This window comes from Vulpes lagopus, chromosome 7 (genome assembly GCF_018345385.1).
Source record: "Vulpes lagopus strain Blue_001 chromosome 7, ASM1834538v1, whole genome shotgun sequence".
Classification (NCBI taxonomy): Eukaryota; Metazoa; Chordata; class Mammalia; order Carnivora; family Canidae; genus Vulpes; species Vulpes lagopus.
The window spans coordinates 79082079-79094894 of NC_054830.1; the positions used below are offsets into that span (position 1 = coordinate 79082079).

Genomic DNA, 12816 nt, shown 5'->3' on the forward strand with positions numbered 1-12816 from the left:
AGGCGGAAAACCCGCTTACCTCAACCGTAACGGCTCTTCATTGGCTGCAGCCCACAGTCTCTTCCCTGCAGTCCAAACCTAGAGCCGCTTAGGGATAAATCCCGCCTTAGAAGGCGTTTGATAACAGTTTTACGTGTTGTAAGGCAAACGGTGATTGGCCACGGAGCTCACGGATTCGGTCGGTAGTAAACACAGCGAGCTCCCGGAGCCGTGGATTGGCCGGTGTTGCGGGGGGCCGAGTAAATTCCTCCGGGCTCCGCGCGCCGATTGGCTGTCCTCCGGGTCCGGGCCCGCCCCCTCCCCTTCTCATTGGCTGCAGCACGGCCGGTGGGAGGAAGAATGGAGCGGAGTAGGCTCGCTCGCGGACGTCACTTCCGTTTACTGTCGGCCGCCGCCGCGGTGTTCTCAGAGTGCGGCGGCGAACGGACTGAAGGAGCCGGGGGACGAGAGGCGGGGTAGGCGGAAGAGGGAGGAAATCCCATCGCGGAGACGCCGGCCTGGACGTTCCCGCCTCCTCCGGTACTGTCAGGTCGGATCGGAGAAGGGTCACCGCCTCCTCCAGCGAGCAGGGGGGCGGAGCCCGGCTCAGGTGAGGCGACCCTGTCAGCACCGGCGGTGGTGGAGCGCGCGGGCGCGCTCACGTGGAGACCGTTGGGCTCCAGAAGAGCCCGGCGGGCGGCGCGAGCCGGCTCGCGCCTAGGCGTCGGGGCGCGCGCAGACGCGTACGGGTGCCCCCCCCGCCCCCCCGCCTGCCTTTCTGAAGGGGTATTGTTACCCTTCGGAGCCGAGGGGCCAGGCGGGTGGGAGGCGGGTTCTTCTGCGCAGGCGTCCCCCAGGTCCCGACGCCAGGCTGTCTGCCGGGCGGGGCGGGGGCGCTTCCCCGACGGATCCGCGGGCGGGCGACGTTGGTGGCCGGCATGGGGTGGGCAAGGCCCGGGACCTACAGGCTGGCGGGGTCGCCGAGTGTCTGCCGCCCTGCGGGAGGGGGCCGGGTGGCTCCGCCGCCCTCCGCCTGGGTCTGTGAGCGTCGAGGTTTCCTTTCACGCGAGCCAGGCCGAAGCGGTCTGGAATCGGGGACCGGCCGTTGACCCTGGAGGGGTGGAGCCAGTCTTCTGGAATGCCCCAGCTTGTTATCTGAGGACTAAACTGTTTCTGGGCATTTACTGAATATCCACTTTTTTCCAGGCTTCGTGTTATAGGAGCTTTGGGGGATGCAGTGGTTAAGGACGGCCGTTCCCCCTCCTCCCGTTGTTTGGAGGACAGATTTGTACGGGAATGCTAACATTGAATCAAGGGGGCTTGAAGGTTAGTTTTTTTTCCCTTCAAAAAAAAAAAAAAAAAAAGGTTGTTACAGAGTCAGTCTGCATTCCGGCCTGGCGGAGGCTGCTGTAAGAAGCTTAGTTCTTTATAGGAGAAAAATCCTGAATATTTATTCGGAGGAAAATTTTTAGGGAAGACAGTAAAGTCTTGATTACTAAGGAATATGCTCCGGTTCTGGTTAATGTGAACGACCAGAAGGAACTGTTCGCCTTCAAGATTTGAAACGAAACTTTTCCCCAAATACGTTAATAGACTTTTCAGTTGTAGTTAAGTAGAAGATATTAGTTATGTATATTGTTTTTTTTTTTTTTTAAATAAGATTTTATGTATTCATGAGAGAGAGAGACACACACAGGTAGAGGGAGAAGCAGGCTCCCTGCAGGGAGCCCGACGTAGGACTCGATCCCGGTTCTCCAGGATCAGGCGCTGGGCTGAAGGCAGCGCTAAACCGCTGAGCAACCCAGGCATCCCCTATATTGGGGTGTTTAGAGGTTGAAGAGAATGCAGTGCCTTAGTCACTGATGACTTGTTATCCTTGTACAGACTCTTGTGCCTTAGGTAATTCACAGGGGATGCCGCCTGCCTAGTCCTCTTCTAGAGAACTTGCTTTTCCTTTGCTGAAATCTTCCGATTTCCCAGGTGAGGGTTGTTGGCAGCAAACTAAAAGAGCAGAGGTGGTGGGGAGAGAAGAAATAATTTTAGAGAACAGCCCCCAAACCAAGGGAAAGCCTGCCCTTACTGCTTCATTAACTCCTGCTGGAAATCCCAGCAAACTTGGGAAGATTGGCTTAGTGGCCACAGCCAACTTGGTGACCTGCCAGGTAAGACTGACTGGTTGGGGACTTGTTCTGGGCCCTTGTGTTTTGCTGAATAAATGAACCAGGACTTTTTTAGAGTTCTGAAGTAAACTTGTTTTTTGATTTACCTTTTTTGTTCTAAAAATTGTGTCAAAACATAGCGGGGCATACTGGCAAGCTGTATTCTGGTTAATTGCGGTATCTAACAAAATGCTGAATGTGCTAAGATTGGGCAGAAAAGCATCTTAGAGTAGGATGTTTTCCTTAATTTAGAGGTCAGTGCTATTGAAAAAGACTTTGTTGCAAGACTATCACAAGCTGAAGCCAATTTAAAAAATCACTTTAATACAAAATGCACGCAAACGTTTTAATATTTAAAGTACTTAGCATTGGGGCACCTAGGTGGGTCAGTTATTGTCCAGCTCATGATTTCGGCTCAGGTCACTGGCTTAGAGTTGTAAGATTGAGCCCCAGGTCGGGCTCTGCACTGGGCATGGAGCCTGCTTAAGATTCTCTCTCTCCCTCTGCCCCTCCCTCCCCTAAAAAATAATAATAATAAATTTTTAAAATATAAAAAAAATAAAGTACTTAGCATGAATTATAGTGGATTGTAATTCTTCTGTGTGGGTAAGGCTTAAAAATATCTTATGTACAGTGAGACATGACAAAGCCTGATGTAGTGCTGACACAGAATCTTGAATCTGCCTCAATTTTTCCTTGGGAAAGGAAAAGAAAAATTTAAGCTACTGAGTCTATGTTAGCTTTCAACTTGTATTTTTTTTTAATGTAAATCTGTGGTAAACAAGTACTTTTTTCCTCTGCCAGGTTTAAGCATATATTTCTCTTTTACTGCACTTAACATTTCTCAAAATACGGACATTGAATAGTAGGGGCCAAATTTTGTTAGTGTAGCAGGTGGGCTGGAATGTAACACGACACTGCACCTTTTGTCTGAGTATGAAGTAAACTTGTCATATGCTAAAAGACCAGCTGTTTCTGAGTGAATTGCTGCTCTTACAGTTGTTTTCATCATATTCATCACTGAATAGTGGCTTTTCATCTCAAGGTCCAATTTGGGGGGTACCTTTCATTTGATTAGTTATACATATATTTGCTAAAAGCTTTGATTTATCTTTCTGACAGCTCAAACAGATTAGGAATTGTGTTGGAGTACTGACTTTATTGTAATATAATAGGCATATTGTACTGTACCCTGGAAGGAAGTCACTATGCACAGCTCACTCACATCAAGGAGTGGGAAGTTATGTTCCACGTCTTTGAGGGTAGAGGATCTACATAATTTACTTGGAATTTTTCTGCCTAGGAGATTTGACTCTTCTCTCCCATTTATTTATGTAAGCAATTGTCTATCTCAGTATGGATCTATGGGTATTTATTTTATATATTTGGAGTATAATCCAATACTGTCTTATTTATATTTTTGCTAAATTGTTCCAATTTTGGCCTTTGGGAACTCTTTCTCTGGTTGGGTCCCATGTCCCTTTCACATACTCTCATTATCAGTTTGTTTGTTTGAAGCATTTCCTTACTTCCTGACACTGTAAGATACTGCAGGCTTAACTTGTGTATTTACTGCCCCAGTCCTAGAATCCACCATTTCTCCAAAGAGTACTCATTCCTTTTGTTAGAAAATGATACTTGAAACCAAGATCTGGGCACCAGGATGCTCAGGTTGGTACTGATTTACATTTCTTTGGAAATCTCTTTAATTTTGTAGAGGTCGGGTGGATTCTCATACCTGCTTTTGTATTCAATTTGTTGTGATATAATCTTGATTAAAATATATCAAGAAAAATCCATCATCACACAAACATGTACTTGGAAAAGGAAAAGTATTTTAGTAGCTTCTTCAAATAACTTTGGATATTCTTTGCTGATACTATAAACAGAGCTCAGCAAATGATATTTTCTTAAGTGGTTGATTAGTTGCAGTGTGTAATCTGAAACCATAAAGTCAACAAGCATCATATTCTGTTACATTGAAATACATTAGTTTGTATCTTGCACTTGAATGCATTTTTTTAAATCCATAACATTTTTTATTTTATTTTAAGATTTTATTTATTTATTCATGAGAGACAGAGAGAGGCAGAGACATAGGCAGATGGAGGAGAAGCAGGCTTCATGCAAGGGGCCTGATGGACTCGATCCCAGAACTCTGCGATCATGCCCTGAGCCAAAGGCAGACGCTCAATCGCTGAGCCACTCAGGCGTCCTCATAACTTATTTTTTAATATCACAGTTTATAACACTGGTCATTTGGAACATTACTGATTCACTGGGTTATGCAGATCTTCCAAATGTTGGTGCATTTATAATGTAAAAAAAAAATCACATTCCATTAATATCACCGATGACCTCAGTGCGTTTGAGCATTGGGAAGCTGTGAAACTCCTAATGACATATATAAATTTTCCAAAATTACAATTTTTACGTGAAAGCTCAAATTTTATCATAGGCAACAAATACTATAAGTGGTTTTCCTTGAAATGACAAACGGATTTCATTCATCTTTGCAAAAGTGTCTGGCAAATACTCAAGTCTGAATAACCATAGCTTGTCATTGTCCTTCCAAGTTATAATGGTGTTCCATGAAAAAAAGCAGTTAGTTCAACTTACAACTAGAAATCGCACAAGTATTTTTCCTTGCAACAACATTGCATTTTAGTATGCAGCACAATTACTTCAAATGTATTTTACATTGCATCTCATGTTAAAAAAGACATGTATTCAAGAATTGGAACTAACAATAATGAAGGGGAGATTCAGTCTCCTGTAGTGACGGCATTCTCGTAGAAGTGGCTGAGTCCAGCACACACAGAGACAGCATTCTGGCCAGATTGTTCGTGCTGCCCAGTTCAAGCTAAGCTGTCCAGCCTTCTCATCAGTTTTTTTAGCAGCTTACTTTTATGCTCCGGTTAGCTACAAACAGTTTCTGTTGCTGCAGCCAAGAACCTTGGCTGATACCATACTGAGGCTTTAAAAAATAGAATTAAAATATTTTTTTTTACGAAAGTTACCAGAAAAGTGGTGACAGTCCTTAGTTCAAAATTATATGCCTCTTTGTTAACTTTCCTGATGATGTGTGGTGTTCATTAATATCAGTTTTGAGCATTCACTATCCAATACCTACCTTTCCTGCAGCCAGAATAGATATACTGCCTCTGGGATCCCTGGGTGGCGCAGCAGTTTAGCACCTGCCTTTGGCCCAGGGCGCGATCCTGGAAACCCGGGATTGAATCCCACGTTGGGCTCCCGGTACATGGAGCCTGCTTCTCCCTCTGCCTATGTCTCTGCCTCTCTCTCTCTCTGTGTGTGTGTGACTATCATAAATTAAAAAAAAAAAAAAAAAAAAAAAAGATACACTGCCTTCCCCACCTCAAACCTCTCCCCACTTTTACCTCTGCTTGGAATGTATTTTACATCTCACTTTATCCAAATGCAAATGTGTACCTAGCTCTGTTGTCAGGGCCACCAAGAAGCTGGAAATAACCTTTTGCCTTCTTTGAGTCAGCAAGCACACTTCATCTCTTAGGTGGCACCTAAGTATGATAATACTTTCCATTTGATAATATGGTTGTTTGTATATGTCTTGTTTCCACTAAGCACCTATGACAGGACTATGCCATATAAATCTCTGTTCTATAGCACTTAACCTTGAACGAAGCAAGCACTTCAAAACATCATATGAATGGATTTGTATACCAAATACACAGGGGCCTTCATGGGCTGTTGCAATCTCTAGGGTTGTATAGCCCCTCCAGTACATGGCTCCCAAGTTGCTAGGCCACTTTTCTCCCTTAGTGGGTCAGCTGTTGTCTTTTTTGCAGCTGTCAGTGTGCAGCCGCCTCTTGTCCTCATTCTAGAATTGCTGTTGCTCATCTTCAGTTAGGAAACTAGAAAAGCTTGAATTTTGTTTGTTAAAAGACTGTGAACACTTGAGGGACTTTCCTATGAGGAAATCTTTAATATGGAGGCTTTGATGTTTATTTGGGATATTCTGAGACTTTCTGGGTTTTGGCTGATTTTAGAGATAATTGGGACTCTCAGGAAAATGACTGTTGAGTAATATGATATTATATTTCATCTGTATACAGTCAACGCTCTTTCAACACATAATTTACTGAGCTGTGTATCAGGAATCTTGGGAGGGAGAGAGAAAATGCAGTCCCTGCCCTCAAAAAGCTGTTTTAGTACAAACAGCATTTTGAGTTTGCAGTTAGGAATATAATAAATAGGGCACTAATACCTTTTCTTACTCAAACTGAACCATGAAGTTTTAGGTCAGCCAATCCCCAGGAATTTTGAACTGGAAAAGAAGGTGGCAAAGCTGGGAGAGTTGAGGGTGGGGTGAGATGATAAGAGATCTGGCTCTAGTTTGTGTTCTCCAGTCATGCTCACTTTTTAGTCATTGATAGATTTCTTTTTTAATAGATCTAATCTGTCCAGTTTCTGAGCCAGCCCTGGCAGAGCAGAAACAGATTATAAAATTAGTCAAGCTGACAGGTCACGTTCTGGGGTTAACACTGGGCACCTGTGTGCCCACCTAGTTCCAAACATTCCCTCCCTCCACTTAGTCAAATCAGAACAATGGGTGAATGTTCTAGGGCTCCAGGACTTGGAGTCCTGTCAAAAGTCCTAGGCTGCTTGTCTGGGATCTTGTCTAGTTTTGTTCTCTTACATTTATTTTTGTATCACCTTTAAAAGTGGAGGAAAAGTTGTTTGATTATTTTTTTCTGCTAGGGTCTTACCTAGATTAGGGATATTGAATGTTAAGAATTCCTTAGAATGTTAAGACACTTCCTGCAAGTGGCAATTTTGCAGGTCCTGCCTGGCACACAGGCAGCAAATCACTCAATATGGTGTTAGATGATATTTGAGTGTGGGTGTACTTGTCCTTATGAAGTAAGTATATTATTGAAAAAGCATATGGGTAGGTCAATAGATAAGTCAAATAGTTTAAAATGTGGTATTAATTGGTTTGTTCTCTTAGAACACAAATGAACTTTTTTATTAGTCTAAGTAAAGCATTATTAGGAAAGTAAATCTATTGAGAAAACAGCTCTTGATTATTCATGTTAATGTAATGAGCAGTGGTATAAGTGTATTTTCTTAATTATATTTAGTTTGGAAATTAATAAAAATCTGTTCATGCAGATAACAAATATTGTAGTGTACACTTGTTAAGAGTTATAAATTGGTAAAGTACTTGCTATATCTCCTCCAACATAGAATCATATTGTCATATTTTGAAATCTTTTAAAGAGACCTAAAGTTTTTTTCCTTGGTTTGAAGGCTTTAGATATCAGCTTTCAGTAAAACTATCTTTTCAACATGAGCTCTTTTTATCGCTTTTATATTATTGGACCTCTGGGTTTGCTCTGGTTGCTTGGGAATTTTGAATAACCATGATCTTGATTCATGACTCTTCCATCAGAGCTGAGAGTAATAAATTTTATATCTCCCAAACTAACTGAATTTTTTTTTAACTACTCCTTCTAGATCCAAAAAGGTTTTAAGAAAGCCATGTTATTTAGATTTTCCTGAAAGTTTTTTTTTTTTAGATTTATTTGACAGAGAGCACGAGCACAAGTAGGCAGAGCAACAGGCAGAGGGAAAGGGCGAGGGAGAAGCAGGCTCCCCAATGAGCAGAGAGCCTCATGCATGGCTTGATCCCAACACTCTGAGAGCCTCACTTGAGCTAAAGGCAGACACTTAACCAACTGAGCCCCCAGATGCTCCTGAAATTATGTTTTAAATCTCATGTTTGACTATGCGACAGATCCAACATAAAGTAGGTTAAGATAAAAGGGGAATTCATTGGCTCATGAAATAGGAAATCCTAGGTGATGCCACCTACAGTCATGGCTGTCCCAGGGTCTTGATGTCATCAGGATATTGTTTTGGGTACTGCTTTCTTTTGTGTTGGCTTCCTTCTCAGGCAGGCAAAAATGACCATCATCAGTGCTAGTCTTACATCTATTTTATAACTTGCCGGCTGGTGAAGAGAATCCCAATGCAGACTCTAATTGGCATGGCTTGGGTCACATATCCATCTCTGACAATCACTGTAGTCATGGGGCCAGGTCTCCATGGATTATTTGTTCACTCCTGGAACTCAGAGGTTTGAGGCAGTCTGATCTACACCACACACATTAAGAATGGGTGAAAAGTGATTTCCCCCAAAGACATAGTAGGCAGACCAAAAAAAAAAAGCGTTACTTGGAGATAGTATTTGAATGTTGATTTGTGAGGAGATGTTAACAAGTTTCACATTGTTCCAGTTAATTCTTGCCATGTAACAAATCACTTGCAAACTTAATGGCTTGAAATAAAAATTTTATCTCTAACAGTTCTAGGGGTTGACTGGGTTCAGCTAGGTGATTCTTTCTTAGGGTTTGTCATGGGGTTGAAGTCAGACCATAACTGGGGCTGAAGTCACCTTGAAGGCATACTCATGTCTGGGAGTGAGTGCTGTCAGCTAACCTTCAGGGAGGCTTCCGCACAGCACGGTGGCTGGGTTCCAAGAGCAAGCCAGAAAGAACCGCCGAAGGCTACATTGCCTTTTATGACCAAGTCGCAGAGGGTAATTTCTGCCAGTCAGATTTGCCTGGCTTCAAGGGGAATGAACACAGGCCCCACCTCTTGGTGAAAGGAGGGTCAATGTCACATTGTAAGAGAGTGTGAAGGATGGGTGAGCTTAATGTGGCCAGCCATCTTGGATAATACATCTGCTTTACACATTGCCTTATTTCAAGCGAATAGTTTTTATAAAGAACATGAAATATAAATCAGTTGTGGGTTGTCCTTATATTGACCAGATCACTTTGTTGCCTCTTGTCTCAGGTAGTATCACTGGCTTTCTGGCTATCTTTCTCCTTTTCTAATAGCAGTCTGATTTCCTATTTGTAAATTATCTCAGTCCGCTTTATGTACCATCATGTTAGGTGGATAAATCAGCACCTAGCTTGTCACTATAGAAGTAAAAAACAGAAGAAGAAAAAAAAACCTTTCTCTTTGCTTCCTCAGCACAGTCACCATTTGGGGCAAGTAGGTCCTTAAGCTCAGCATATAAGAGCTCTCCTAGACCTTCCAGTAGATTATTTTTTTTGTTAGATAGACTTCCAGACAATCCTCCTGTCTTGGCATCCCCTTTTAGTCTGCTTCCCCTGGCACTTCTGCAGCCAGTTCCTGAGCTTTTGGGTAGGTGGGCGGCTTATATGGAAGTCAGGTGGTTTCAGCCATTGCCAGTTTAGGATTTAGCACTCTGGGCATGCTGAATCAGTTAGCACTCATTTACGTGCTCACCAGCTTCCAGAATGCTACTGATACTTCTCTCCTGTTCTTTTCCTTGTAGGATTCTACTTTTCAAGCAACAGCAAATCCAGAAACTTTTGTGTCCTTTTAGTGAGGGTAAATGCATGTGTGCATCATCTGTAGCTGGAAATCTTACCTACTAATACTGGTTTGTCTCCCTCACAAGATTGGAATTTCATGGAGCTTATTCACTGTTGTCAGGAGTACAGAATTCTAATTATCTTCTATGGGATAGCTATTTTATCACTTACACATTGATCTTTTCTAACATGAGTGTTAAAAGTGGGTCGTATGCAGAGTGAAGGGGAGTCTGTAAACAGCCAGTGGCTGATCCCACATGTGTACATTGTTCCAGGATTGCTAGCTGAATTGGCATTTGCTCTTTATTTGGCAGGTTTTTTTTTTTTATTTTTATTTATTTATGATAGTCACAGACAGAGAGAGAGAGAGAGAGGCAGAGACACAGGCAGATGGAGAAGCAGGCTCCATGCACCGGGAGCCCGATGTGGGATTCGATCCCGGGTCTCCAGGATTGCACCCTGGGCCAAAGGCAGGCGCTAAACCGCTGCGCCACCCAGGGATCCCTATTTGACAGGTTTTTAGACTGTGCCCATCATCAAAAAACCCAAAAGCTTTAAAAGGTCCAAGCTTGGCTGTCCACATCTCTTTTCATCACACCCTCTGTGCTCCAACTTTGATATCAGCTTTTCTAAGTCTTAACACTTTCTTTGTTTTTTCTATAGGATCATGGATTTCCCTGGACACTTTGAACAGATCTTCCAGCAGCTGAACTACCAGAGACTTCACGGGCAGCTCTGTGATTGTGTCATCGTAGTGGGGAACAGACATTTTAAAGCCCACCGCTCTGTACTGGCAGCATGCAGCACGCATTTCCGAGCCCTGTTCTCAGTGGCAGAGGGAGATCAGACCATGAACATGATCCAGTTGGATAGCGAGGTGGTGACAGCGGAGGCCTTTGCTGCACTGATTGACATGATGTACACCTCCACCCTCATGCTGGGGGAGAGCAATGTTATGGATGTCTTATTGGCAGCCTCTCACCTGCATTTGAACTCTGTTGTTAAAGCTTGTAAACATTACTTAACGACAAGGACGCTGCCCATGTCACCCCCCAGTGAGCGCGTCCAGGAGCAGAGTGCCCGCATGCAGCGCTCCTTTATGCTGCAGCAGCTGGGGCTGAGCATCGTGAGCTCAGCCCTCAATGCCAGCCAGAGTGGCGAGGAGCAGCCGGCCCCCATGAGTTCTTCGATGCGCAGTACCCTGGACCAGCGGACACCCTTCCCCATGAGACGCCTTCATAAGCGCAAGCAGTCTGCGGAGGAGCGGGCCAGACAGCGCCTCCGACCCACCATGGACGAGTCTGCCATTGCTGATGTCACGCCAGAGAACGGGCCGTCAGGAGTTCATTCTCGGGAGGAGTTCTTTTCACCCGATTCCCTGAAAATTGTGGATAACCCTAAGGGCGACGGAATGACTGACAACCAGGAAGACAGTGCCATCATGTTTGACCAGTCTTTTGGTGCTCAAGAAGATGCCCAAGTGCCCAGCCAGTCTGACAATACTGCGGGCAACATGGCCCAGTTGTCTATGGCCTCCCGTGCAACTCAGGTTGAGACTAGTTTTGAGCAGGAAGCTGCAACTGAGAAAAGTGGTTTTCAGTGTGAAAATCCCGAGGTTGGCCTTGGTGAGAAGGAACACATGAGAGTGGTGGTTAAATCTGAGCCTCTGAGCTCTCCTGAGCCTCAGGATGAAGTGAGTGATGTGACCTCACAAGCAGAAGGCAGCGAATCTGTGGAAGTGGAAGGGGTTGTGGTCAGTGCCGAGAAGATAGACCTCAGCCCTGAAAGCAGTGATCGGAGTTTTTCAGATCCCCAGTCTAGCACTGACAGGGTCGGTGACATCCATATTTTGGAAGTCACAAACAACCTAGAACATAAATCCACTTTTAGCATTTCAAATTTTCTTAACAAGAGCAGAGGAAGTAACTTCAGTGCAAATCAGAACAATGATGATAATATCCCAAACACTACTAGTGACTGTAGGCTGGAGGGCGAGGCCCCGTATTTGTTGAGTCCAGAGGCTGGGCCTGCAGGCGGGCCCTCCTCGGCCCCCGGCTCTCACGTGGAGAACCCGTTCAGTGAGCCAGCAGACTCCCATTTTGTCAGGCCTATGCAGGAAGTGATGGGCCTGCCATGTGTGCAGACGTCAGGCTACCAAGGAGGAGAGCAGTTTGGGATGGACTTCTCCAGGTCTGGTTTGGGCCTCCACTCCTCCTTTTCCAGGGTAATGATGGGCTCCCCGAGAGGAGGAGCCAGTAACTTCCCATACTACCGACGCATAGCTCCCAAAATGCCGGTTGTAACTTCTGTCAGGAGCTCTCAGATCCCAGAAAACTCTGCCAGTTCCCAGCTAATGATGAATGCGGCCACATCCTCATTCGAAAATGGCCATCCCTCGCAGCCTGGCCCTCCGCAGTTGACCAGGGCGTCTGCTGACGTCCTGTCCAAGTGCAAGAAGGCCTTGTCAGAGCACAACGTCTTGGTGGTAGAGGGGGCTCGCAAGTATGCCTGCAAAATCTGCTGCAAGACTTTTCTGACCTTGACAGATTGCAAGAAGCACATCCGTGTTCACACAGGTGAAAAACCCTACGCCTGCCTCAAATGTGGCAAGAGGTTCAGTCAGTCCAGCCACCTGTATAAACATTCAAAGACTACCTGCCTGCGCTGGCAGAGCAGCAATCTTCCCAGCACTTTGCTCTAACCCCAACCTCTGGAGATTGCGCTGAAACCAGTTGTTGGACCGAAGCGAACATCTCTTCTGGTTGGAGGTTAATGCCATTGGGCTTGAGGCTTCGGGCCCCCCCAGTGGCGCGTGCAAATTCCAGTGACTAGTAAGTGGAGAATTAATAGGTGTAGCACTTGTGCTGCTGCTGCGTTTCTGAGTGAAATGCACACTTTTAGAGAGGGATGCAGTCCCCAAAACCCAGTTCTTCCTTAGGGTTGAGTAATACAGTCAGAAAGTAGTTTGTAATTGATGGTGTTAAAAGTGGCACATTTAAAAATTAAAAATTGAAGTGCAAAAAAACTTTTTTAGCAATTTTTGTAACACTCTGTGAAGCATTTAATTAAATTTCCTATATCCTCTGAAGGGAATATTATATACTTGTACAGTGATGCAAAACGCACTTATGTGTAACCGGTGGCGATCTTGTGCCTGTCTGCAAGGAAGGCCCTTGAGGACATGCCTGCCCGCCACAAATGCTTTAAAGTGTATCATGAGCTAGTCCTAGGCCTCAGAAAGTACTGTATTTTTCATTTTTGTCTCAACTGCAGTCACAGAC

The 12816-nt window shown here is 44.6% G+C and overlaps 1 protein-coding gene across 8 annotated transcripts; it reads left to right on the top strand.

The window, feature by feature from the left end:
* Positions 1-65: 65 nt before the first annotated feature.
* ZBTB5 (zinc finger and BTB domain containing 5) lies at positions 66-12560 on the top strand. Of its 8 annotated transcripts, none has more exons than XM_041762689.1 (5): positions 66-589; positions 1186-1305; positions 1864-2141; positions 9496-9551; positions 10199-12560. In XM_041762689.1, the coding sequence occupies exon 5, from the start codon at positions 10203-10205 to the stop codon at positions 12234-12236; it is 2034 nt and encodes a 677-aa protein (XP_041618623.1). In that variant the 5' UTR covers positions 66-589; positions 1186-1305; positions 1864-2141; positions 9496-9551; positions 10199-10202; the 3' UTR covers positions 12237-12560. The 8 variants fall into 8 exon arrangements, with proteins under 8 accessions (XP_041618623.1, XP_041618626.1, XP_041618625.1 ...); XM_041762692.1 differs by having other exon boundaries at positions 1960-2141; XM_041762694.1 differs by lacking the exon at positions 66-589 and adding an exon at positions 620-765.
* The last annotated feature ends 256 nt before the right edge of the window (positions 12561-12816 follow it).